The following is a 24,738-nucleotide window of genomic DNA, read 5'->3' as shown; positions in this document are numbered from 1 at the left end:
GACACAATAGAACCTCAGAAGCATATGACATCATTATCCATAGGGGGTTTGGTTGAGGACACTTTTTTGGAGATATAGACTGAGTTTACGTCCCAAATGGCACCCTATTCCTTATGTAGTGCACTATATAGGGAATAGGGTGCCAATCGGGACATCCCTTACGAGGCACCTGGTTGTGAGGAATGAAACCTGGCTCACCATGTAAGGGCAGACCATGGATCCGGGACCAAACATGAGCTCACACTGTCGGTTGGCATTGTAGATCTGACCAGGGAGGTGGTTGGGTAGCTCGTACGTCCTGCTCACTGGCTCGTCCAACAGGCACTCTCCGTACCCTGTGCTGAAAGGTAACACATACACACATAAATTTGCATGTATACACACACACACACACACACACACACACACACACACACACACACACACACACACACACACACACACACACACACACACACAACCAGTAAATAAGCACACATAAAAGCTACATCACGCAAAGTGCTTCATCAGTCAAGATTCATACAGTACAACAGAGTAGTCAGGATAATGTCATCTTTGTTATTCATAATCACAAAATAAACATCTCCGTGTCACCATCCAGGACTGATGATAGTCAAATGTAAACATTTTTGTCCCATGTGGGTGGTCTGGTCTGATGTTACATAACAGTGAGATTGACACCACTTCCCCTCACTGAGACCTAATATTAGTTAATGCTGTCACTATGAAACTGGAGCCAGGCATCATACACACGGACTAAAACTGCATTTACATGCAGACACAAAGCTATCCCAACCACATATTAATTCAAAAGACATTTCTCTGTGCACAAAGTAGAGGATTTTGAAGATGGTGCAGGATTGAGATGGCTGCAGTTTTGCGGGCTCCTAACCAATTGTGCTATTGTGTGTGTTTTTTTGCGTTATTTGTAACTTATTTTGTACACAACGTTTCTGCCACCGTCTCTTATGACCGAAAAGAGCTTCTGGATATCAGGACAGTGATTACTCACCTCGTACTGGACAAAGATTTTTTTTCTTTAACGAGTCGGATGTATAGGATTTACTTCAGACACCTGACAAGGCCCAAATCAAGGCCCAAATCTCTGTTATTTGCATGAAGAAGAAACAGAGAAATCTGGAACGTAGGTCTGGGTGCCTTGAAATTATCCGACGGCGAGTGAGTAATCCCCCTCTACCATCAGTCCTATTAGCCAACGTCCAATCATTGGATAACAAAACGGATTAGCTTTTTTTTCACCTTTATTTAACCAGGTAGGGTTAAATCTGGACCCTGATCTCTCTTTTGAAGAACATATCAAGACTGTTTCAAGGACAGCTTTTTTCCATCTACGTAACATTGCAAAAATCTAAAACTTTCTGTCCAAAAATGATGCAGAAAAAATAATCCATGCTTTTGTCACTTCTAGGTTAGACTACTGCAATGCTCTACTTTCCAGCTACCCGGATAAAGCACTAAAATAAACTTCAGTTAGTGCTAAATACGGCTGCTAGAATCCTGACTAGAACCAAAAAAAAATGATCATATTACTCCAGTGCTAGCCTCCCTACACTGGCTTCCTGTCAAGGCAAGGGCTGATTTCAAGGTTTTACTGCTAACCTACAAAGCATTACATGGGCTTGCTCCTACCTATCTCTCTGATTTGTTCCTGCCGTACATACCTACACGTACGCTACGGTCACAAGACGCAGGCCTCCTAATTGTCCCTAGAATTTCTAAGCAAACAGCTGGAGGTAGGGCTTTCTCCTATAGAGCTCCATTTTTATGGAACGGTCTGCCTACCCATGTCAGAGACGCAAACTCGGTCTCAACCTTTAAGTCTTTACTGAAGACTCATCTCTTCAGTGGGTCATATGATTGAATGTAGTCTGGCCCAGGATTGTGAAGGTGAACGGAAAGGCTCTGGAGCAACGAACCGCCCTTGCTGTCTCGCCCTGGCCGGTTCTCCTCTTTCCACTGGGATTCTCTGCCTCTAACCCTATTACAGGGGCTGAGTCACTGGCTTACTAGGGCTCTTTCATACCGTCCCTAGGAGGGGTGCGTCACTTGAGTGGGTTGAGTCACTGATGTGATCTTCCTGTCTGGGTTGGCGCCCTCCCTTGGGTTGTGCCGTGGCAGAGATCTTTGTGGGCTATACTCGGCCTTGTCTCAGGATGGTAAGTTGGTGGTTGAAGATATCCCTCGAGTGGTGTGGGGGCTGTGCTTTGGCAAAGTGGGTGGGGTTATATCCTTCCTGTTTGGTCCTGTCCGGGGGTGTCATCGGATGGGGCCACAGTGTCTCCTGACCCCTCCTTTCTCAACCTCCAGTATTTATGCTGCAGTAGTTTATGTGCCGGGGGGCTAGGGTCAGTTTGTTATATCTGGAGTACTTCTCCTGTCCTTTCCGGTGTCCTGTGTGAATTTAAGTATGTTCTCTCTAATTCTCTCTTTCTTTCTCTCTCTCAGAGGACCTGAGCCCTAGGACCATGCCTCAGGACTACCTGACATGATGACTCCTTGTTGTCCCCAGTCCACCTGGCCGTGCTGCTGCTCCAGTTTCAACTGTTCTGCCTGTGATTATTATTATTTGACCATGCTGGTCATTTATGAACATTTGAACATCTTGGCCATGTTCTGTTATAATCTCCACCCGGCACAGCCAGAAGAGGACTGGCCACCCCACATAGCCTGGTTCCTCTCTAGGTTTCTTCCTAGGTTTTGGCCTTTCTAGGGAGTTTTTCTTAGCCACCGTGCTTCTACACCTGCATTGCTTGCTGTTTGGGGTTTTAGGCTGGGTTTCTGTACAGCACTTTGAGATATCAGCTGATGTACGAAGGGCTATATAAATACATTTGATTTGATTTGAAGACTACACGACCAATGGGACATTATAAACTGTAATGTCTTATGTTTCACTGAGTCGTGGCTGAACGACGACGTGGATAACATACAACTGGTGGAGTTTTCGGTCCATCGGCAAAATAGAACAGCTGCCTTCGATAAAACAAGAGGTGGCGGTTTGTGTCTATTTGAAAATAACAGGTTTTGCTCGCCTGAGGTAGAGAATCTCAAGATAAGCTGTAGACCACACTATTTAACAAGAGAGTTTTCGTCTATATTTTTCATAGCATTCTATTTAACATCACAAACCGATGTTGGCACTAAGACGGCACTCAACGAGCTGCATAAACAAACAAGAAAATGCTCATCCAGAGGCGGCGCTCCTAGTGGCCAGGGACATTAATGCAGGGAAACTTACATCCATTTTACCTCATGCTAAATGTGCAACCAGAAAAAAAACTCTGGACCACCTTTACTCCACACACAGAGACGCATACAAAGCTCTTCCTCGCCCTCCATTTGGCAAATCTGACCATAACTCTATCCACCTGATTCCTGCTTACAAGCAAAAACTAAAGCAGGAAGTACCCGTGACTCGCTCAATAAGGTAGTGGTCAGATGACACAGATGCTAAGCTACAGGACTGTTTTGCTAGCACAGACTGGATATGTTCCGGGATTCTTCCGATGGTATTGAGGAGTACACCACATCAGTCACTGGCTTCATCAATAAGTGCATCGATGACGTCATCCCCACAGTGACTGTACGTACATACCCCGACCAGAAGCCATGAATTACAGGCAACATTTGCACTGAGCTAAAGGGTAGAGCTGCCACTTTCAAGGAGCACGACTCTAACCCGGACGCTTATAAGAAATCCCGCTATGCCCTCCGACGAACCATCAAACAGGCAAAGCGTCAATACAGGACTAAGATCAAATCATACTACACCAGCTCCGACGCTCGTTGGATGTGGCAGGGCATGCAAACTATTACAGACTACAAAGGGAAGCACAGCCAAGAGCTGCCCAGTGATATGAGCCCACCAGATGAGCTAAATAACTTCATGCCCGCTTCGAGGCAAGTAACACTGGAACACACATGAGAGCATCAGCTGTTCCGGACGATTTTGTGATAACGCTCTCCGCAGCTGATTTGAGTAAGACCTTTAACCTCTTAGAACTCCTGCTCTATACTGCCCCTGTTGGAGAAAGTGCGTACCCATAGTAAACTGAAAATATTTTTACCCAAAATTGCTAATATATGCATATAAAAAATATTATTAAATAGAAAACACTCTAAAGTTTCTAAAACCGTTTAAATTATGTCTGTATGTAAAGCAGAACTCTCAGGAGAGCCATTCTCCCTAACACTCTGTCAACAATGGAAAAGTTGGGTCTACTTTGACGTCATCGCCAACACCCTTCCCAGGCAGCTACGCATCCAGGAACAGTCTCTATCAGTTCAGCGCGATGTTGCTTTCAAATGGCGCGTTCACTGTGAGAATCGCACGAGCCCTGCACCTTTGGCTCGCGAAATTCCGCGTGTCCCTCTCAAAACCGGGCACTCTATTGCGCGCGGCCAATTTGGAGTACGTCTTTTTCCAACATGCACCATTTGAAGCCGGTTTGTCTGTTAGCGCTGTCCTTTGTTCTACATGCTAAAAACATCATAAAGCTCGATTTTGCACATCGTTTGACCAGTTTAATCGACATATAATATGTAAATTGGAAGTTTTAATGCGCAGAGTGCTGGACCAGAAGTCATTTTTGATGCATTCCAGTTGAAGCTGTTAGCATATGCTAATACAGGGACACACAACGTGAAACCAAACGATGTATTGGGTAAGTATGACTCCTTCTACGTCTTCTGATGGAAGAACATCAAAGGTAAGGGAATATTTATGTGGTTATTTTGGGTTTCTGTGGACTCCAAACGTACTGCTAATATCTGAGCGCCGACTCCTAGTATAGCCAAGTGAACGATGTCTGTAACGTTAAAAATAAATGTAATACAGCGGTTGCATTAAGAAGAAGTGTATCTTTGTAAATATATGTAGAACATGTATATTTAGTCATGTTTATTGCTTGTTATCTGACGTTATCTGTCGGAGCTATCATCATTTCTCCTGACATTTGAGTAGCATGTTTTTTTTTAAAATGTCGTCAACCGAGATTTATGGATATTATATAGCATATTATTGAAAAAAAATTAAATGTACTGTGTAACATGTAATATTACTGTCATCTGATGAAGATTTTCAAAAGGTTAGTGAATTATTTATTTTTTAATCCTACTTTTAAATTAATTTTTTTCTGGGACAAAATGGCTGCCGCTTGCCTTTTATTTCGGTGGTGATCTAATATAAATATGTGCTATGTTTTCGCCGTAAAACATTTTAGAAATCTGACTTGCTGGGTAGATAAACAACTTGTTTATCTTTCATTTGAGCTATTTTACTTGTTAATGTGTGGAGGTTAAATATTTTTAGGAATATTTTTTTCGCATTGTGCATTATGCTAATGAGCTTGAGCCCTAGTCACGAACCCGCATACGGTATTGGTGGACTATGAGGTTAAACAGGTCAACATTCACAAGGCCGCAGGGCCAGACGGATTACCAGGATGTGCACTCCAAGTGTGCACTGACCAACTGGCAAGTGTTTTAACTGACATTTTTTCTAACCTCTCCCTGTCTGAATCTGTAATTCCAACATGTTTCAAGCAGACCACCATAGTCCCGGTGCCCAAGAACACTAAGGTAACCTGCCTAAATGGCTACTGACCCGTAGCACTCACGTCTGTAGCCATGAAATGCTTTGAAAGGCTGGTCATGGCTCACATCAACAACATTATCCCAGAAACCCCAGACCCACTCCAATTTGCATACTGCCCCAACAGATCCACAGAAGATGCAATCTCGATTGCACTCCACACTGCCCTTTCACACATGGACAAAAGGAACACCTGTGTGAGAATGCTATTCATTGACTATTGCTCAGTGTCCAACACCATAGCGCCCTCAAAGCTCATCACTAAGCTAAGGACCATGGGACTAAACACCTCCCTCTACAACTAGATCCTGGACTTCCTGACGGGCCGCCCCCAGTTGGTAAGGGTAGGTAACAACACATCCACCATCCATCCTCAACACGGGCCCCCCAAGGTGCGTGCTCAGTCCCCTCTTGTACTCCCTGTACACCGATTGACTGCACGGCCAGGCAACGACTCCAACACCATCATTAAGTTTGCTGATGACACAACAGTAGTAGGCCTAATCACCAACAACAATGAGACAGCCTATAGGGATGAGGTAAGAGACCTGACCGTGTGGTGCAAGAACAATAACATCTCCCTCCACGTGATCAAGACAAAGGAGATGATTGTGGACTACAGGAAAAGGAGGATCGAGCACACCCCCATTCTCATCGACGGCGCTGCAGTGGAACAGGCTGAGAGCGTCAAGTTCCTTGGCGTCCACATCACCAACAGACTAACATGGTCCAAACACACCAAGCCAGTCATGAAGAGGGCACGACAAAACCTATTCCCCCTCAGGAGACTGAAAAGATTTGGCATGGGTCCTGCATGCAACAACTGTATAGTCGTAATCACGTTCATGAGTGCCAACTCTCCTGTGCGACCAGGACAATATATCCCGACTATACAGAACCCTCCACGGGTCCTCGCCCAACAGGCGGATGATCTCCGTGAACCAGGGTTGTCTGGGCCAACGGGGAGCCACCAGAATCAACAACAGACACTCCTGACGGACTCTCTCAATGATGGCCTGAATCAGGTCCACCGGAGGAAATGCATAGACCACGGTACGAGGCCACTGAGACGCCAAGGCATCCATTCCCAACAGAGCGCATGCATCCCTCATTGAGAAGAACAGATGACAATTAGTGTTCTCAGTAAGGATGAGTCTGTTGTGATCATCCTGTGGAATCAAACACCTTTTCTTGTGATTCCCTATGAACTCCAGAGTCTGAATATGGGAAACCAGCGTGGCAGTGTGGAGCTCCACCTGTTCTCTCGACTCTCTTGTTACGACCAGCCAATCATCCAGATAGGCCAATACTCTGATCCCCTGGCACGGCATCAGTGCCAAAGCCACCTCCACCAACATAGAAAAGGTGTGGAGCGATACGGAGAGCCCGAAAGGCAGGACTAGAAACTCATAGAACACACCCTCGAAATGAAACCTCAGAAGCTTTCTGTGGGGAGGATTTGTGGCCACATGAATACATGCATCCTTCAGATCTATGGACATGAACCAAGAACCGTCACTGTTAATTCAAAAGCACCGTGCTCGGATTAGCCCCCTTGTTAGCCTCTTGAGTTAACTCGCCAACTTTCCATCCATCAGCAGTGTGCAAACGAGCCCCGCCTCCTCCATACTCTCTACACTCATGAACTCGCCATAACCGGACTGAATGAGGGGAACCACAGGTCGCCTTTAGCTCTTTGGCGAACTCTTTAAATATTTTACCTCCTGTCCCACCGCTGCAGGGACAGGAGGTAAATAACTTCCCCCAAAGTTGGAGGAACTCTGCTAAAGATGGCAATACACCCCAGGTGATCTTCCGCCCTACGACACAGCTCCATCAAAAGCGCATTTACCACCAATGGTTCACTTCACATGTCGAATCCAAAGCCTGGGATTTAGGCTTTCCCGGAATGATGCCATCCAATTCACACTCTGAAAACCCTCCAGAGCCAACCAGGGATAGTATATCAACCCTGCAATCCGAACCCTGAACAATGCCAGAAAAAAACGGAAAGAGCCTCACTCAGCTGGGATGACACCCCCATCAACTCTGACCAACACTACTAGTGGTCCGAGCCAAAGTCTCCTGAGCGGGTTTCCACCCCAGGAAAACAGGACAGCACTGGTGAGTATCTTTAACTTTCATTGTGAAACCACATGCCCTAGGGCAGGGTCGAATGTTCCTTTTTGAACTTATTCCACTGGCCATCTTACTCAAAGAAGCACTGGCTACACAAGCGGAGCAGAAAGTTGTGTTTTTTTAGCAAACACAAATCCTTCCCAAGGAAGGAAGCATTAGCTACACAAGCAGAGCAGAAAGTGGTAGCTTTTAGAAAACACAAAAACCGATACCAAGTCCCAAAACTCACAACATCCACAGGGACGATTTCTCTATCCCTACTGACACCTAAGTCAGAGCCAAATGTCATAGTCTTTGTGCACTTGAAAAGCTAAATTGTATGACATGTTCTTCCTTCAGGCGAGCTGAAGAGCCCGGGTATTATAGCCAGGAAAGCAGGGCTTCCGAGGTCGCATCGGAATCTATTGGCCCGTTGGGCGTGATTTCAGTTTTCAGGTGAATATGATTGGTCGTTGACTCCCCATAAAATGTTACACCGAGTGACCCACCGAGTGACCCTTTTTGTATCCCAAAAAGTCTACACGTGCTTGGTGGAATGAGTTAGTCTAACATTGGGAAGAGACAAATGATGAAAGCTACGATGAGGTCAGTCAGTTCTTCAGGGAAATGAGAAGAAGAGAGAGGGAGAGATGCCCCATATTGAAGCTATAAGATAGTGGTCCGTTTGTCTGTCAGAGTCCAGAAGGAGGAGAAGAGATGATGCCCCATATTGAAGCATCTTTCACCAGGTTGTCATCGTCTAATGAGAAACCCTATGGGCCTATGATTAAAAACAGGATGGATATGGGGGAAAAGAGCAGCAATTTTTTATTAGGCATGCAGTTTTTTTGGCAAAACAGAGGAGCCCGAGACAGGTGATGCGACTCCCCTATGGCACCAACAGGGGTTCTACACCTGGCAACCATTGGGAGGCTTCTTTAAAGTGAGTTTATTTAGCAAATAACTTATAGTTATCTCTCAGTGTTTGTCACAAGAAGCTACTCCATAATGAGTTCCATAAAGGCAGACTGTGTTTCCCGTGAGATGGTAGCTGCTATGAAGTTGCTCATATATCAGATTTTATGACCGACGCAGGGTATTGAATGATACAGCACATCCCTGTTGCACAGTTGTAATAAACTAAATGCAAACAGTATAGGAAGATATATTGCAACCATTACCATTCTAACACAGCAAATAACTAGAAAAGAAGTAGTTATAAAAAGTTTATTTTCACAGATAATGCATCTTGAATTAATTGAGGACATAAAGATATATTTTTTTACCAAAACGTAAGAAAAACGTTTTTAAATGGAACTGTTCAGGATAGCAAGACATCTGATGTTTGTGTGGTTAGGATAATTCCCAACGTGGGTACCTGGCATCGGAATGTAAAATTATAGGCTTTGCCGGTACTAATGATTACGTAGTATCAACACAAGTATACACATCAATTAGTGGGTGGCAACACAGAGAGATTTGCATTTGATCTTTATATAGGTTTAATGGCTTAAACCGGTTGGAGGACTGCCAGGAGGAGAATGAATAGTGTCTATATCACGGCCTACACATAAAAACACCAAGAACACCAAAGACATTTTTCACTCAGCTCTCAGGTGTGCAGCCAATGGGAGTACACCATATTACACAGACACAGAAATGAGAACGAGGGAGGTTGGCTCCAGGAGAGGGGTTGAAAGTTAGTGGGTCCCTCTATATTTAAGTTGACAGGAGAGTGTTGTGAATTAGAGTGCTTTGAAAGAACAATTGGTAATCAAAACAGTGATGTATTGACCAGGTAAGCTAAGTGGACAGTGGAGGTGCCGTTTGTTTAAGTCATGAAGACTTTGAAAGCAGTGGGCCTCGCTCTCAGCGGCCTGCCTTCCCCACCTCTGAGACTCCTTCACACTGAACCCTACGCTCCTGTCCACAGCCACACAGAACTGTTTATAAATATTCCCACTGTTAAACAAATCAGCCATCCTCTTCATGCAGCATGGAACGTCTCGCTCACAGCCATTGACATTTACCTTCCACTCACACATCGAGTAACTGAACACTCAGCTTTTCTAACACAGCTGACATATAAGCAGAAATGTTCTGCAGTAAAAAATGAATAGGAGTATTATTTTTCTTGTGTTTCTAATTTTCCAACCCAACCACTCAAAGCTGGATGGATGGATTCATCCGCTGGTAGGAAACTGTGTAGTACAGCAGCGGGACAGGCCTGTAACCTTACAGCCTCGATAGGAGGCATTCGCCCGGGAGAGACCGCTTACTTCTCAAGATGCAACTCATCAACAAGGAGGCCTTTTGTGGCTGCTCACAATCAACAAAGTGGGAGGAGAGATCAAAGGGTCATGTCCAGAGAAAATCTAATTATAACTGACATTTCCCATATTAAATTGAAGCCCTTCAGAAGAGGTTGGTGGCCACCGCTTGGCTGTGGAGCCCGCTGAATGAGCCGCTGCCCCGCGTTACCGTTTTTGCGGAGAAAGCACGCCACTGACTAAATGACTGTTTGTCCAGCATCTCAAGAGCTGGTTCTGCCTGAGTGCAGAGACAGAGGAGCAGGGGAGGATCAATCGCTCAGGTCACTCTAGGAAGACCCCTGCTTCAAACAGGAAATACTGTCTCACACCAGGGAAAAACACAGTGGAGACAGTTTACACTGGCCTGCTCTACATTCTCCCTTTTGGAGAAGGTAGCAGAGTTTGCTTACCAGATTATGTCCCAAGAATACAAACACTTTTTGCTTGTGTTATTTATTTGTCTTGCATTTTCTATAAAAAGGAAGATATTAGAATGTTTTATTACAGTGATTAATGTATCTCCAAAAAACACGATATATTTATTTGTATAACAATCTGTATGTTTGTGAAAATGTGTACATTAGGACCAATGACAGTGTCCGGAAGAGTATTCTTACATTACAGAAAAAGGGACGAGGTACCTACTCCAGAAACTCAGTGATGTACTTGCGGCTGCACTTTGACCAGGACCAGGGACTAGTGTCGTAGTTGAGGGTGGGCGCCATGACGTGATACTGGTGCTTTATGCCTGCCTCCCTGCATTTGGGGTTGTCATCATGGGGCATGTTGAACCTGCCGAGGAGGAGAACACACACACAGAGAGCGATTAGGAAAAAGGGGTGATGGCTGCTCAATGGATCAGAAAGCTTAGTGGTTAGAGCATTGGGCCAGTAACCAAAAGGTTGCTGGTTCAAATAACTGAGCTGACAAGGGGAAAAATCTGTTGATGTGTCCTTGAGCAAGGCACTTATTAACCCTAACTTGCTCCAGGGGCGCCGTACTACAAGGCTGACCCTGTAAAACACCACATTTTACTGCACCTCTCCGTTGTATGTGACAACTAAACATTGTTTTTTTTAAGCAATGGTCTTCATTGAACATGATCTGGCACTACGATGTAGAGATGGGGGCCTATGATGCGTTACATCTCAATTAATTCTAGCAGCTAAATAGTGAATAGACTAATAAAGTTGCTCATCTTTTTGATGTAGGGCTGTGGCGCTCATGACATTTTGTCAGACAGTTATTGTCATGCAAAAGACTACCGGTCTCATGGTAATTAACAATAACATTAATTAACATAAACATGTTTAGCATCTTCATGCTTCCAAACACACAAGTCGCTGATGGGGGCCTTTGGAACATCTACATTTAAAAGTCTAATAAAAAAGTCTAATAAATTTAATACACACCATCACAATAAATCCGTTATTTATTTTAATCAGGTCTAAAGAAACATTATGATATGAAGAAAATGTATTTCCAATGAACAGAATATGAGTTAGCCTACTGTATGTTATCTGGCTATGCTCCATGCAATTAGGCTGTAGCAGAGCTGGGCGGGCCTATACGCTCACTACGCAAGGGCCCTGCCTCCCCCTCGTGTCAAAGCGGGTGTCAATGTTTACAACTTGGATGAGAGGATGAAGCGGAACTGTCCTTCTGGTCATGAAAAGAGGAAAAAAACACCATGTGAGTGAATTGCGGGAACAGCAATCAGGTAAACTTGTGTTCTCTCCTCTCCAAGTTTGATGTCAGAAAATAACAGTAACGTTAAGTTGATGTGCTAGCTTGCAGTTCATCTCTCTCTAGTCTATCTTTCTTGCTAACCTAACTGGGCAGTGCATCTCTTGGTCTGTCTGTGTCTTGCTTGCTTGCCAGCCACTTCCAGGGCTGTGTTCTGTGACTTTGTGCCTGTCAAAAGTGAGAGTGAAATACAACTATTTATTACGTTTGATAAACGGGCAACGGTGTTTATAAACTGCAGCTCGGAAAAGATAGCCGCGTCGCGCGTGACCATGTTGTGGCAGATGAGGGAGAGGTGAGGGGGGTGTAATTGAGGAGAGATATCTTGCAGGTATCCTCCTTTACCCCCAAGCTTTATATGGACTTCCTGCCCCAACGAGGCAAGACTGGGATTCGTTAAGCCAGGGATTGCTTGGGGATAAAGGAGGAAGCAGCCAGCACAACAGGGTAGAGAAGGAGCGAACCAAGCAAGGTATGAGGAGTCAGAGCTGCGAGAGCCAGAGCTACCTCCCCTTGTGTACCGGACCGGATTGGGTGAGGACCTGAGTGTGAGGACTACTCCTGGGAAACGGAACGGACAATGAGAATGGCTTGTGGACTGTGGGGTGATTGATGCATTTCCCCCTCTTCCCCAGTGTATGAAAATCCCTAATAAACTTTCCATGTGCATTCTATTTGTGCTACTGGTGCCTGTTTTGCTATTGAACTTGGTGACGTGGAAACCCCACACCCTTGATCCTGCTACATATAGTGGAGAAAGCAGGCAAACCAAACCAAGTTCAATAACTAAACAAACACAGAGCACAATGGAAGCATTGGTGAGACAAATGGTGGAGGCAAACATAGCACAGCAGGCTATGCAGCGGGAGCTGCGGGAAGAACGGCGTCAGCAGAACGCTCTCGAGAGACTGAAAAACAGCTTCTATCTCAAGGCCATCAGACTGTTAAACAGCCACCACTAACATTGAGTGGCTGCTGCCAACACACTGACTCAACTACAGCCACTTTAATAATGGGAATTGATGGGAAATGATGTAAAATATATCACTAGCCACTTTAAACAATGCTACCTAATATAATGTTTACATACCCTACATCATTCATCTCATATATATACGTATATACTGTACTCTATATCATCTACTGCATCTTTATGTAATACATGTATCACTAGCCACTTTAACTATGCCACTTTGTTCACATACTCATCTCATATATACTATACTCGATACCATCTACTGTATCTTGCCTATGCCGCTCTGTACCATCACTCATTCATATATCTTTATGTACATATTCTTTATCCCCTCACACTTGTGTCTATAAGGTAGTAGTTTTGGAATTGTTAGCTAGATTACTTGTTGGTTATTACTGCATTGTCAGAACTAGAAGCACAAGCATTTCGCTACACTCACATTAACATCTGCTAACCATGTGTATGTGACAAATACATTTGATTTGATTTGATGCGAGCTGAACTCAGCCAGCTGACAGCCGCCCAGGCCAGTATAGCGGCAGGTGCAACAGTCTCTCGCCCCAAACCCAGTAGGTTTTTCTGAAGCTGACAGAGGCTGACAACTACCTACAGAAGGGACTGCTACAGGAGGTGCAGGCCACAGTCCTCCAGGAGAGGGAGGCCAAGGAGGCACTGAGGTGAGGTGTCCCTCCATCAGCAGAGATCTGCAGAGCTCCAGCAGAGCCTGGAAGAGCAGAAGGTTGCTATGAGGGAGGATTTAGCCAAGCAGAAGGAGGAGAAGCAGGAGACCCTTACAGCGCTGAAGGAGCAGCTTGTCCAGCAGCAGGAGAACAGCTCCCTACAGAAGGTCGTGCAAGAGGCCCAGGCTGCAGCCCGCCAGTAGGAGGCAGTAGATGCGATGAGAGAGGAGGTGACCCTCGATCAGCAGAGAGCTGCAGCGCTACAGCAGAGCCTGGAGGCTGCTCTGAGGGAGCAGGAGGCGAAGAGTTGAGAGGAGGCCACTCTGAAGATGGAGTGTATGAAAATCCCAGTGTATGAAAATCCCTAATAAACTTCCCCTTTGCATTCTATTTGTGCTACTGGTGAAACTCGTGCTTTCCAGCAGCAAACTCTGTGGGGACCAGTCCAGACAATATATGGGCGTGATGGCACTCCTCATAGGCGCACATCATTTTAAAACAAGACAATGATTATCTAGTCTCTGTCACAATTTAGTTACAACTCTGGATTAATGCAAGGTGGAAAGAAATGGATTGACAATGACTATTGATTTATATATTGCATTTAAAATGTTGATTAGCCTGGAATACGGATCTCTCAGAAAATAATAACCGTCAAGTATTCAGCCAAGCCATAGTATAAATAGAATTTTATATTTGAAAATATATAAAAGGAAATCTGGGGGAGCCAGTTTGAATGGGCCTGATGCAGCTGATAAAATTACAGTTTGTCAGTGGAGGAGATTCTGGATCATCAGCCAGTACAAGCACAGACTCAATTGATCCACATCCAGCCTCAGCCAGTACTAACAGACGCAGTACTGGCAGCTTCAGCAAGTACTAACATAGACCCAGTACAGCTGGCTACAGAAAATACTAACACAGAGTCAGGTGGTGTACAGCCAGCATCAGATACAAGCAGCTCAGACTAGAGGTCGACCGATTAATCGGAATGGCCGATTAATTAGGGCCGATTTCAAGTTTTCATAACAATCGGTAATCGGCGTTATTGGACACCGATCACGGCCGATTACATTGCACTCCACGAGGAGACTGCGTGGCAGGCTGACTACCTGTTATGTGGGTGCAGCAAGGAGCCAAGGTAAGGTGCTAGCTATCATTAAACGTATCTTATAAAAACAATCTTAACATAATCACTAGTTAACTACACATGGTTGATGATATTACTAGTTTATTTAGCTTCTCCTGCGTTGCATATAATCGATGCGGTGCGTGTTAATTTATCATTGAATCACAGCCTACTTCACCAAACTGTTATTTAACAAGCGCATTCGAGAAAAAAGCACAGTCGTTGCACCAATGTGTACCTAACCATAAACATCAACGCCTTTCTTAAAATCAATACACAAGTATATATTTTTAAACTGCATATTTAGTTAATATTGCCTGCTAACATGAATTTCTTTGAACTAGGGAAATTGTGTCACAGCTCTTGCGTTCTGTGCAACAGAGTCAGGCTATATGCAGCAGTTTGGACCTTCTGGCTCGTTGTGAACTGTGTGAAGACCAACTTCGCCAAACGGGGGATCACTTAACAAAAGCGCATTTGCGAAAAAAGCACAATCGTTTCACGAATGTACCTAATCATAAACATCAATGCGTTTCTTAAAATCAATACACAGAGGTGTATTTTTTTAAACCTGCATATTTAGTTAAACGAAATCCAGGAAAGCAGGCAATATTAAACTAGGGAAATTGTGGCACTACTCTTGCGTTAATTGCACGCAGAGTCGGGGTATATGCAACAGTTTGGGCTGCCTGGCTCGTTGAAAACTAATTTGCCAGAATTTTACGTAATTATGACATAACATTGAAGGTTGTGCAATGTAACAAGAATATTTAGACTTATGGATGCCACCCGTTAGATAAAATATGGAATGGTTCCGTATTTCACTGAAAGAATAAATGTTTTGTTTTCTAAATTATAATTTCTGGATTTGACCATATTAATGACATAAGGCTCGTATTTCTGTGTGTTATTATGTTATAAAGTCTATGATTTGATATTTGATAGAGCAGTCTGACTGAGCGGTGGTGGGCAGCAGCAGGCTCGTAAGCATTCATTCAAACAGCACTTTCGTGCGTTTGCCAGCAGCTCTTCCCTGTGCTTCAAGCATTGAGCTGTTTATGACTTCAAGCCTATCAACTCCCGAGATTAGGCTGGTGTAACCGATGTGAAATGGCTAGCTAGTTAGCAGGGTGTGCGCTAATAGCGTTTCAATCAGTGACGTAACTTGCTCTGAGACCTTGGAGGAGTTGTTCCCCTTGGCTTTTGTGGAGCGATGGGTAACGATGCTTTGAGGGTGGCTGTTGTCGATGTGTTCCTGGTTCGAGCCCAGGTAGGGGCGAGGAGAAGGACGGAAGCTATACTATTACACTGGCAATACTGACACTGACACTGACATCCAATAGTCAAAGGTATATGAAATACAAATGGTATAGAGAGAAATAGTCCTATAATAACTACAACCTAAAACTTCTATTCTCATGTTCTGAGCAAGGAACTTAAACGTTAGCTTTTTTTACATGGCACATATTGCACTTTTACTTTCTTCTCCAAAACGTTGTTTTTGCATTATTTAAACCAAATTAAACATGTTCCATTATTTATTTGAGGCTAAATTGATTTTATTGAAGTATTATACAGTATTAAGTTAAAATAAAAGTGTTCATTCAATATTGTTGTAATTGTGATTATTATAAATAAATAAAAATAAATAAAAATTGTCCAATTAAGCGGTATCGGCTATTTGTCCTCCAATAATCGGTATCGGCGTTGAAAAATCATAATCGGTCGACCTCTAGCTCAGACCTTTATAGAACAGTTGCTTCTCTACCAAAAGATTGGCCCCCAGTCTTAACAGACCTTATTTGTATTTATTTATTTCACCTTTATTTAACCAGTTAAGCTAGTTGAGGACAAGTTCTCGTGTACAACTGCGACCGGGCGAAGATAAAGCAACGCAGTGCGACAAACAACAGAGTTACATGGAATAAACAGTCAATAACACAAAAAAAGAAGGTCTATATACAGTGTGTGCAAATGGCATGAAGAGGTATGGCAATAAATCGGCCATAGTAGCAAAGTAATTCAAATTTAGCAGATTAACACTGGAGTGATAGATGAGCAGATGATGTTGCGCAGATGATGGTGTGTAAGTGGTGATATTGGTGTGCAAAAGAGCAGCAAAGTAAATAAAAACAATATGGGGATGAGGTAGGAAGATTGGGTGGGCTATTTACAGATGGACTATGTACAGCTGCAGCGATCAGTTAACTGCTCAAATAGCTGATGTTTAAAGAAATGTAAGTCTCCAGCTTCAGCGATTTTTGCAATTCGTTCCAGCAGCAGAGAACTGGAAGGAAAGGCGGTCAAAGTAGGTGTTGGCTTTGGGGATGACCAGTGAGATATACCTGCCGGAGCGAGTGCTGCGGGTGGGTGTTGTTATCGTGACCAGTGAGCTGAGATAAGGCGGAGCTTTACCTAGCATAGACTTGTAGATGACCTGTAGCTAGTGGGTCTGGCGACGAATATGTAGCGAGGGCCAGCCGAATAGAGCATACAGATCACAGTGGTTGGTGGTATAAGGCTCTTTGGTAACAAAACGGATGGCACTGTGATAGATGCATCCAGTTTGCTGAGTAGAGTGTTGAAAGCCATTTTGTAGATGACATTGCCGAAGTCGAGGATCAGTAGGATAGTCAGTTTTACTAGGGTAAGTTTGGTGGCGTGAGTGAAGGAGTCTTTGTTGCGAAATAGAAAGCCGATTCTAGATTTGATTTTGGATTGGAGATATTTGATATGAGTCTGGAAGGAGAGTTTACAGTCTAGCCAGACACCTAGGTATTTGTAGTTGTCCACGTATTCTAGGTCAGAACCGTCCAGAGTAGTGATGCTAGTCGGGAGGGCGGGTGCAAGCAGCGAACGGTTGAAAAGCATGCACTTGTTTTTGCTTGCGTTTAAGATCAGTTGGAGGCCACGGAAGGAATGTTGTATGGCATTGAAGGTCGTTTGGAGGTTAGTTAACACAGTGTCCAAAGAAGGGCCAGATGTACACAGAATGGTGTCGTCTGCGTAGAGGTGGATCAGGGAATCGCCCGCAGCAAGAGCAACATCATTGATATATACAGAGAAAAGAGTCGGCCTGAGAATTGAACCCTGTGGCACCCCCATAGAGACTGCCAGAGGTCCAGACAACAGGCCCTCTGATTTGACACACTGAACTCTATCTGAGAAGTAGTTGGTGAACCAGGCGAGGCAGTCATTTGAGAAACCAGGGCTATTGAGTCTGCCGATAAGAATGCGGTGATTGACAGAGTCGAAAGCCTTGCCCAGGTCGATGAAGACGGCTGCACAGTGCTGTCTTTTATCGATGGCGGTTATGATATCGTTTAGTACCTTGAGCGTGGCAGAGGTGCACCCGTGACCAGCTCGGAAACCGGATTGCACAGCGGAGAAGGTACGGTGGGATTCGAAATGGTCAGTGATCTGTTTATTAACTTGGCTTTCAAAGACATTAGAAAGGCAGGGCAGGATGGATATAGTGGGTTTAGAGTGTCACCCCCTTTGAAGAGGGGGATGACCGCGGCGGCTTTCTAATCTTTAGGGATCTCGGACGAAATGAAAGAAAGGTTGAACAGACTGGTAACAGGGGTTGCAACAATGGCGGCAGATAATTTTAGAAAGAGAGGGTCCAGATTGTCTAGCCCAGCTGATTTGTACGGGTCCAAGTTTTGCAGCTCTTTCAGAACATCTGCATTCTGGATTTGGGTGAAGGAGAAGCTGGGGAGGCTCAGACAAGTAGCTGCGAGGGGTGCGGAGCTGTTGGCCGGGGTTGGGGTAGCCAGGAGGAATGCATGGCCAGCCGTAGAGAAATGCTTATTGAAATCTTCGATTTTCATGGATTTATCGGTGGTGACCATGTCGCCTAGCCTCAGTGCAGTGGGCAGATGGGAGGAGGTGCTCTTGTTCTCCATGGACTTTAAAGTGTCCCACAACCTTTTGGAGTTAGAGCTACAGGATACAAATGTCTGTTTGAAAAAATGTGCCTTTGCTTTCCTGACTGACTGTGTGTATTGGTTCCTGACTTCCCTGAACAGTTGCATATCGCGGGGACTATTCAATGCTATTGCAGTCCGCCACTAGATGTTTTTGTGCTGGTCAAGGGCAGTCAGGTCTGGTGTGAACCAAGGGCTATATCTGTTCTTGGTTCTACATTTTTTGAAAGGGGCATGCTAATTTAAGATGGTGAGGAAATTACTTTTAAAGAACGACCAGGCATCCTCGACTGACGGGATGAGGTCAATATCCTTCTAGGATACCTGTGCCAGGTCGATTAGAAAGGCGTGCTCGCAGAAGTGTTTTAGGGAGCGTTTGACAGTGATGAGGGGTGGTCGTTTGACCGCGGACCCCATAGCGGATGCATGCAATGAGGCAGTGATCGCTGAGATCCTGATTGAAAACAGCAGAGGTGTATTTGGAGGGCAAGTTGGTCAGGATAATATCTATGAGGGTGCCCATGTTTATGGATTTAGGGTTGTACCTGGTGGTTTCCTTGATAATTTGTGTGAGATTGAGGGCATCTATCTTAGATTGTAGGACTGCTGGGGTGTTAAGCATATCCCAGTTTAGGTCACCTAACAGTGCGAACTCTGAAGATAGATGGGGGGCAATCAATTCACATATGGTGTCCAGGGCACAGCTGGGAGTTGAGGGGGGTCTATAGCAGGCAGCAACAGTGAGAGACTTATTTCTGGAGAGATTAATTTTTAAAATTAGAAGCTCGAACTGTTTGGGCATAGACCTGGAAAGTATGACAGAACTTTGCAAGCTATCACTGCAGTAGATTGCAACTCCTCCCCTTTTGGCAGTTCTATCTTGATGGACAATGTTGTAGTTGGGTATGGAAATCTCAAAATTTTTGGTGGCCTTCCTAAGCCAGGATTCAGACACGGCAAGGACATCGGAATTGGCGGAGTGTGCTAAAAGCAGTGAGTAAAAAAACTTAGGGAGGAGGCTTCTGATGTTAACACACATGAAACCAAGGCTTTTTCGATTACAGAAGTCAACAAATGAGAGTGCCTGGGGAGACGCAGGGCCTGGGTTAACCTCCACATCACCCGAGGAACAGAGGAGGAGGAGGATGAGGGTACGGCTAATGGCTAGCAAAACTGGTCGTCCAGTGCGTTGGGGAAAGAGAATAAAAAGAGCAGATTTCTGGGCGTGGTAGAATAGATTCAGGGCATAATGTGCAGACAGGGGTGCGGGTACAGTGGAGGTAAGCCCAGGTACTGAGTGATGATAAGAGAGGTTGCATCTCTGGACATGCTGGTTATACTGGGTGAGGTCACCGCATGTGTGGGAGGTGGGACAAAGGATGTATCTAAGGCATGTACAGTGGGACTAGGGGCTCCGCAGTAAACTAAAACCATGATAATTATCCTAAACAACAATATACAAGGCCTATTGATATTTGAGAGAGGCATAAAGCAATCACAGATGTTGATTGGGAGAGCTAGCTAAGTCAACAACAGCTAATCAGCTAAGTCAATAACAACAGGTAAAATGGCGATGAATGGGCATGGAAGGTCGGTTAACTACACACAGGGGCTAGGGCCGACAGATAAACAAAGGATAACAAAGCGGAGTACCGTGATAAATGAACAGTCCAGCAGGCATCAGCTATGTAGCCAAGTGATCATAGGGTCCAGTGTACAGCAATAGATGAAACAGGGAAACCGCTAGGTAGTCGTTAGTACCCTAGCACGCTGGAGACACAGTGTTTAAAGTTAGCAGTCCGGGGTAAGGAGAAGCATCTGCTCCATCGTCCGGCAAAGGCCGGTTGAAGGCACAGCTGATGGAATTACGTCTGCGGACCAGTCGTGGTGGTACGGTGGTGCGCCGTGTCGACGAAGGGACCGGGCCAGATGGCGAAAGAGGTATTGTAGTTGTGGGAATTTCGTTTGCTAGCCGCCTGGCTCAGGGCTAGCTTTGGGGCTGGGTCACTCAGCTGTGATGATCAATGGTCCAGGGCTTTACGGCAGGAATCTGGTGTTGTAGTGGAGAAAAAACAGTCCGATGCTGGCAGGTATTATCTTGGCTATAAAAACGTCTGGTGCCTGAGCAGAGGGTAAAGGCCGCTAGCAGTGGCTAACAATGACTAAATGGCTAGTAACTTAGCTAATTAGCTAGCTACCTTCTGATGAAAGTTTTGGCTATAGGGTCTAAAAAAATAGCGGATCCGCGTGTCACGTACGCTGGAATAATTAGCGGACTAAGCTGCAGCGCGATATGGTTTCCACATATTATTTATTAGAAACGCACAAAACAACAAAGAAAGAACCGTAATCAAGAGGTGTAACATACACTAACTCAAACAATATCCCATAAAACACAGGTCGAAAAAATGCTACTTAAATATGATCCCCAATTAGAGACAACGACAGCCAGCTAGCTGCCTCTAATTGGGAATCATACCAAACACCAACACAGAAAAACTAAAATAGAACCCCACATAGAAAATAATAACTAGAAAACCCCCCAGTCACGCCCTGACCTACTCTACCATAGAAAATAAGGGCTCTCTATGGTCAGGACGTGACACCGTGTCACATTGAGTGAGGCGAGTTACCGGAATGTATATTTAATTTAAAAATGGAAAAAGAGATTGAAAAATAAATTGGAATATATACAAAAAAGACAAAAATACAAAAAGTAAACGAGAGGACAACAAACTACGTCTGCACTGCTACGCCATCTTGGATCACTATGTGGACTGAGTCCATTCAAACCAGGACTGGATTTTTCCAGGACAAGTCTAGAAGAGGTTTCCATTCAGGCTTATTACAGAGACAGCTGTCAAATTGGGAAAAGATTACCAGGAGCTGGCTTTCATATTCAATCAAAAACAATGCTGTGTATTGTTTTCGCTGTAAGCTCATTTCTACAAAAGACTACAAAACAATAAAGGAAGGTGTGAATGACTGGTCAAATATCAACGGCATTCTGAAACACCATGAGGGTCGTCCTGAACACAAACAATATGATTAAGTGGAGAGAACTTGATCTGCGCCTAAGTGGGGATAGACTCTTGACCAGATACAACTGACAATTTTGGAGTCTGAAAGAAAGAGATGGCGGGATGTCCTTACATGTTTAATAAGTATCACCCAGTCTCTAGCTGACAAAAAGAGATGGTGGGATGTCCTTACACGTTTAATAAGTATCACCCAGTCTCTGGCTGAAAGAAAGAGATGGCGGGATGTCCTTACATGTTTAATAAGTATCACCCAGTCTCTGGCTGAAAGAAAGAGATGGTGGGATGTCCTTACACGTTTAATGAGTATCACCCAGTCTCTGGCTGAAAGAAAGAGATGGTGGGATGTCCTTACACGTTTAATAAGTATCACCCAGTCTCTGGCTGAAAGAAAGAGATGGTGGGATGTCCTTACACTTTTAATAAGTATCACCCAGTCTCTGGCTGAAAGAAAGAGATGGTGGGATGTCCTTACACGTTTAATGAGTATCACCCAGTCTCTGACTGAAAGAAAGAGATGGTGGGATGTCCTTACACGTTTAATAAGTATCACCCAGTCTCTGGCTGAAAGAAAGAGATGGCAGGATGTCCTTACACGTTTAATGAGTATCACCCAGTCTCTGGCTGAAAGAAAGAGATGGTGGGATGTCCTTACACTTTTAATAAGTATCACCCAGTCTCTGGCTGACAGAAAGAGATGGCGGGATGTCCTTACACTTTTAATAAGTATCACCCAGTCTCTGGCTGAAAGAAAGAGATGGTGGGATGTCCTTACACTTTTAATAAGTATCACCCAGTCTCTGGCTGAAAGAAAGAGATGGTGGGATGTCCTTACACTTTTAATAAGTATCACCCAGTCTCTGGCTGAAAGAAAGAGATGGTGGGATGTCCTTACACTTTTAATAAGTATCACCCAGTCTCTGACTGAAAGAAAGAGATGGTGGGATGTCCTTACACTTTTAATAAGTATCACCCAGTCTCTGGCTGAAAGAAAGAGATGGTGGGATGTCCTTACACGTTTAATAAGTATCACCCAGTCTCTGGCTGAAAGAAAGAGATGGTGGGATGTCCTTACACTTTTAATAAGTATCACCCAGTCTCTGACTGAAAGAAACCTAGCATTCAGGGATTCATCAGACACATTTTTCCAACCAGATAACAGAAACTTCCTAAAAGAGGTTGAATTACTGGCAAGATTTGACCCCGTTATGGAGTCTCTGAGGCCCAGACAACAGCCAAAAGCATTTGTGAATACATTCATGTGGAGGCTGTTCTGAAAGAGAAGAGACTGAAAAACAGCAAGAGGCATTTCAGCTATGAGGCTCCTGATGAACCAGTGACTGATGCATTGAAAAACGTGACGTCAACTACTTAGACATTGTGGTCGACTCTGCTGTGACATCCATGGATGAGATATTTGAAATACTCAACCAGGTGAAAACCAAATATGGAGTGCTGCTGAAAAACCGACAGATTGAGCAAACTGTTTTAAAGGAGGGAGGATTGTAGTGGAAGCACTGGGGAGTCAGGTGTGACTGTGTGGCAATGGCAAATGGTTTACATGGCTCACGGGTCAGGTAGGAGGGCCCCTTAGTAGAATTTTGCATAGGGCTCCAGGGTGGTCAGGACCGGCTCTGGGCTGGAGGCTTGTTCATTTATCTGACAAGATATGCTTATAAGTCATGTGCCATTAGTATATATGATATACTTTTATAGTAAGAAGAAAATAATGTAACTTAGCTGAATAAAGTAGAAAGGATTTTTTGCCCATTCCGGATCGAGTGCGCATATGAAGTGGCTATGTTGAGCATTAATGTGATCATTTGAAACCGGTCCTATACACTAGATTTTGAGTTATTTGGTAATGTTAGTTGTGAATGATATAAACCTTAGAATGTCAAAAAAGTATAACATTTATGGGCTGCATGATGCGACTATAGACTATTGATGTTTTGAGAAAGTTGCAAAAGAAAGCTTGCACTCTGTTCTTTGCCTCAGGCTGCACAGCTGTTCTCTCATCAAGTGATCATATTTTCACCCATCAGACTTTTCTCAATTTATTCTTGTCTTCCTGCCGGTACCGTACTGCCTGGTACGCTACTTCATTTTTTTGCTAAGCTGTGCTTAATATAAGCAGCTGAGAAATAAATACACAAACACTTATTTCACTCCACGTATTAACCACTGTTTGAGGAGCTTGCTCTCGCTGCGTAACAGGTGATATTCCACCCCAACTCTGTATGGGCTCTTCAATCCTGTTCCTGTAGCTACCCAGTGCTTCATTTGGGATACCAAGTGAAATCTGTTCGGGAACATCGATAGTTTTCGCAACTAAACATATTTCACTAAACTGTTGACAGACCCTCTGCACGCTGAAGAAAGGGATACAGGAGAGAGAGGAGGAGGAGATGGAAACACATGGTGGTGAATATATTCTGTATAGCTAAAGGTAATGTGCCACCCAATTAATAATTCATTTAAAAAATCCCTATTACTAGGCTCAAAAAAAAAAAAAAAACTTTAATTATAGTCTACCGGTAAGCCGCCCATGCACAATCAATGAACCAACAGCATCGCCTAGGGCTATACGTTCTGTCCCAGACTCATGGATATAGATTTTGGAGCGAAGCATAAGCTAACCAGTCCATCCAGAATGCATAATAATACAGTCCACACTCAAAGGCGATTACTTGAATTTGTTTAATTTTGGAGTATAGGTTAGACCAATTAAAGTATGTACCAAAGACATCTTAAATCATTTTTTAAATGTTTTTCTGACATGCATTATATTCGATCGGCTATGTACTGTATAAGGCGCAATCATCATTTTAATTCAGCTATTTTTTGGGGCTTGGGCTGATAAACCTATGCATATCCATAAGCTGTAATATGCCTGTGTGTGTTTTAAATTAACCATCACCTAATGCTGACCTCAATGCTCACATTGTGTGTGTGAGCATTGCAAAATCAATGTACACATATGTTATTCAATCATTGCTATCAATCATTGTTATTCAATCATTGCAATCAAGTGGCCAGGTGCTAAAATATAAATTGTTTCTATTTGTGATGCTCAACACACTGCAAGTCCTGACTCTCCGATCTCCTCATTGGTTCTTAGGAGCATATACCCACTTGCCATCTCCTCATTGGATTTTAGGAGCATATACCCACATGGGTAATTGAAAGATGAACT

At 44.1% G+C, this 24,738-nt stretch overlaps 1 protein-coding gene across 1 annotated transcript in view; it reads right to left on the bottom strand.

The window, feature by feature from the left end:
* The window catches only part of LOC115109271 (A disintegrin and metalloproteinase with thrombospondin motifs 20-like), a 159,495-nt gene that overhangs the window by 92,078 nt on the left and 42,679 nt on the right, over positions 1-24,738 (bottom strand). The window contains exons 9-10 of the mRNA XM_029633998.2: positions 10,690-10,836; positions 199-340 (exon numbers count right to left, since the gene is read on the bottom strand). Coding sequence (XP_029489858.2) covers positions 199-340; positions 10,690-10,836 — 289 coding nt within the window. The remainder of the gene's footprint in view (positions 1-198; positions 341-10,689; positions 10,837-24,738) is intronic.

Source organism: Oncorhynchus nerka, linkage group LG25, assembly GCF_034236695.1.
Source record: "Oncorhynchus nerka isolate Pitt River linkage group LG25, Oner_Uvic_2.0, whole genome shotgun sequence".
Classification (NCBI taxonomy): domain Eukaryota; kingdom Metazoa; phylum Chordata; class Actinopteri; order Salmoniformes; family Salmonidae; genus Oncorhynchus; species Oncorhynchus nerka.
The sequence above is the reverse complement of the archived record's forward strand: the minus strand, read 5'-3'. Positions and strand labels throughout refer to the sequence as shown.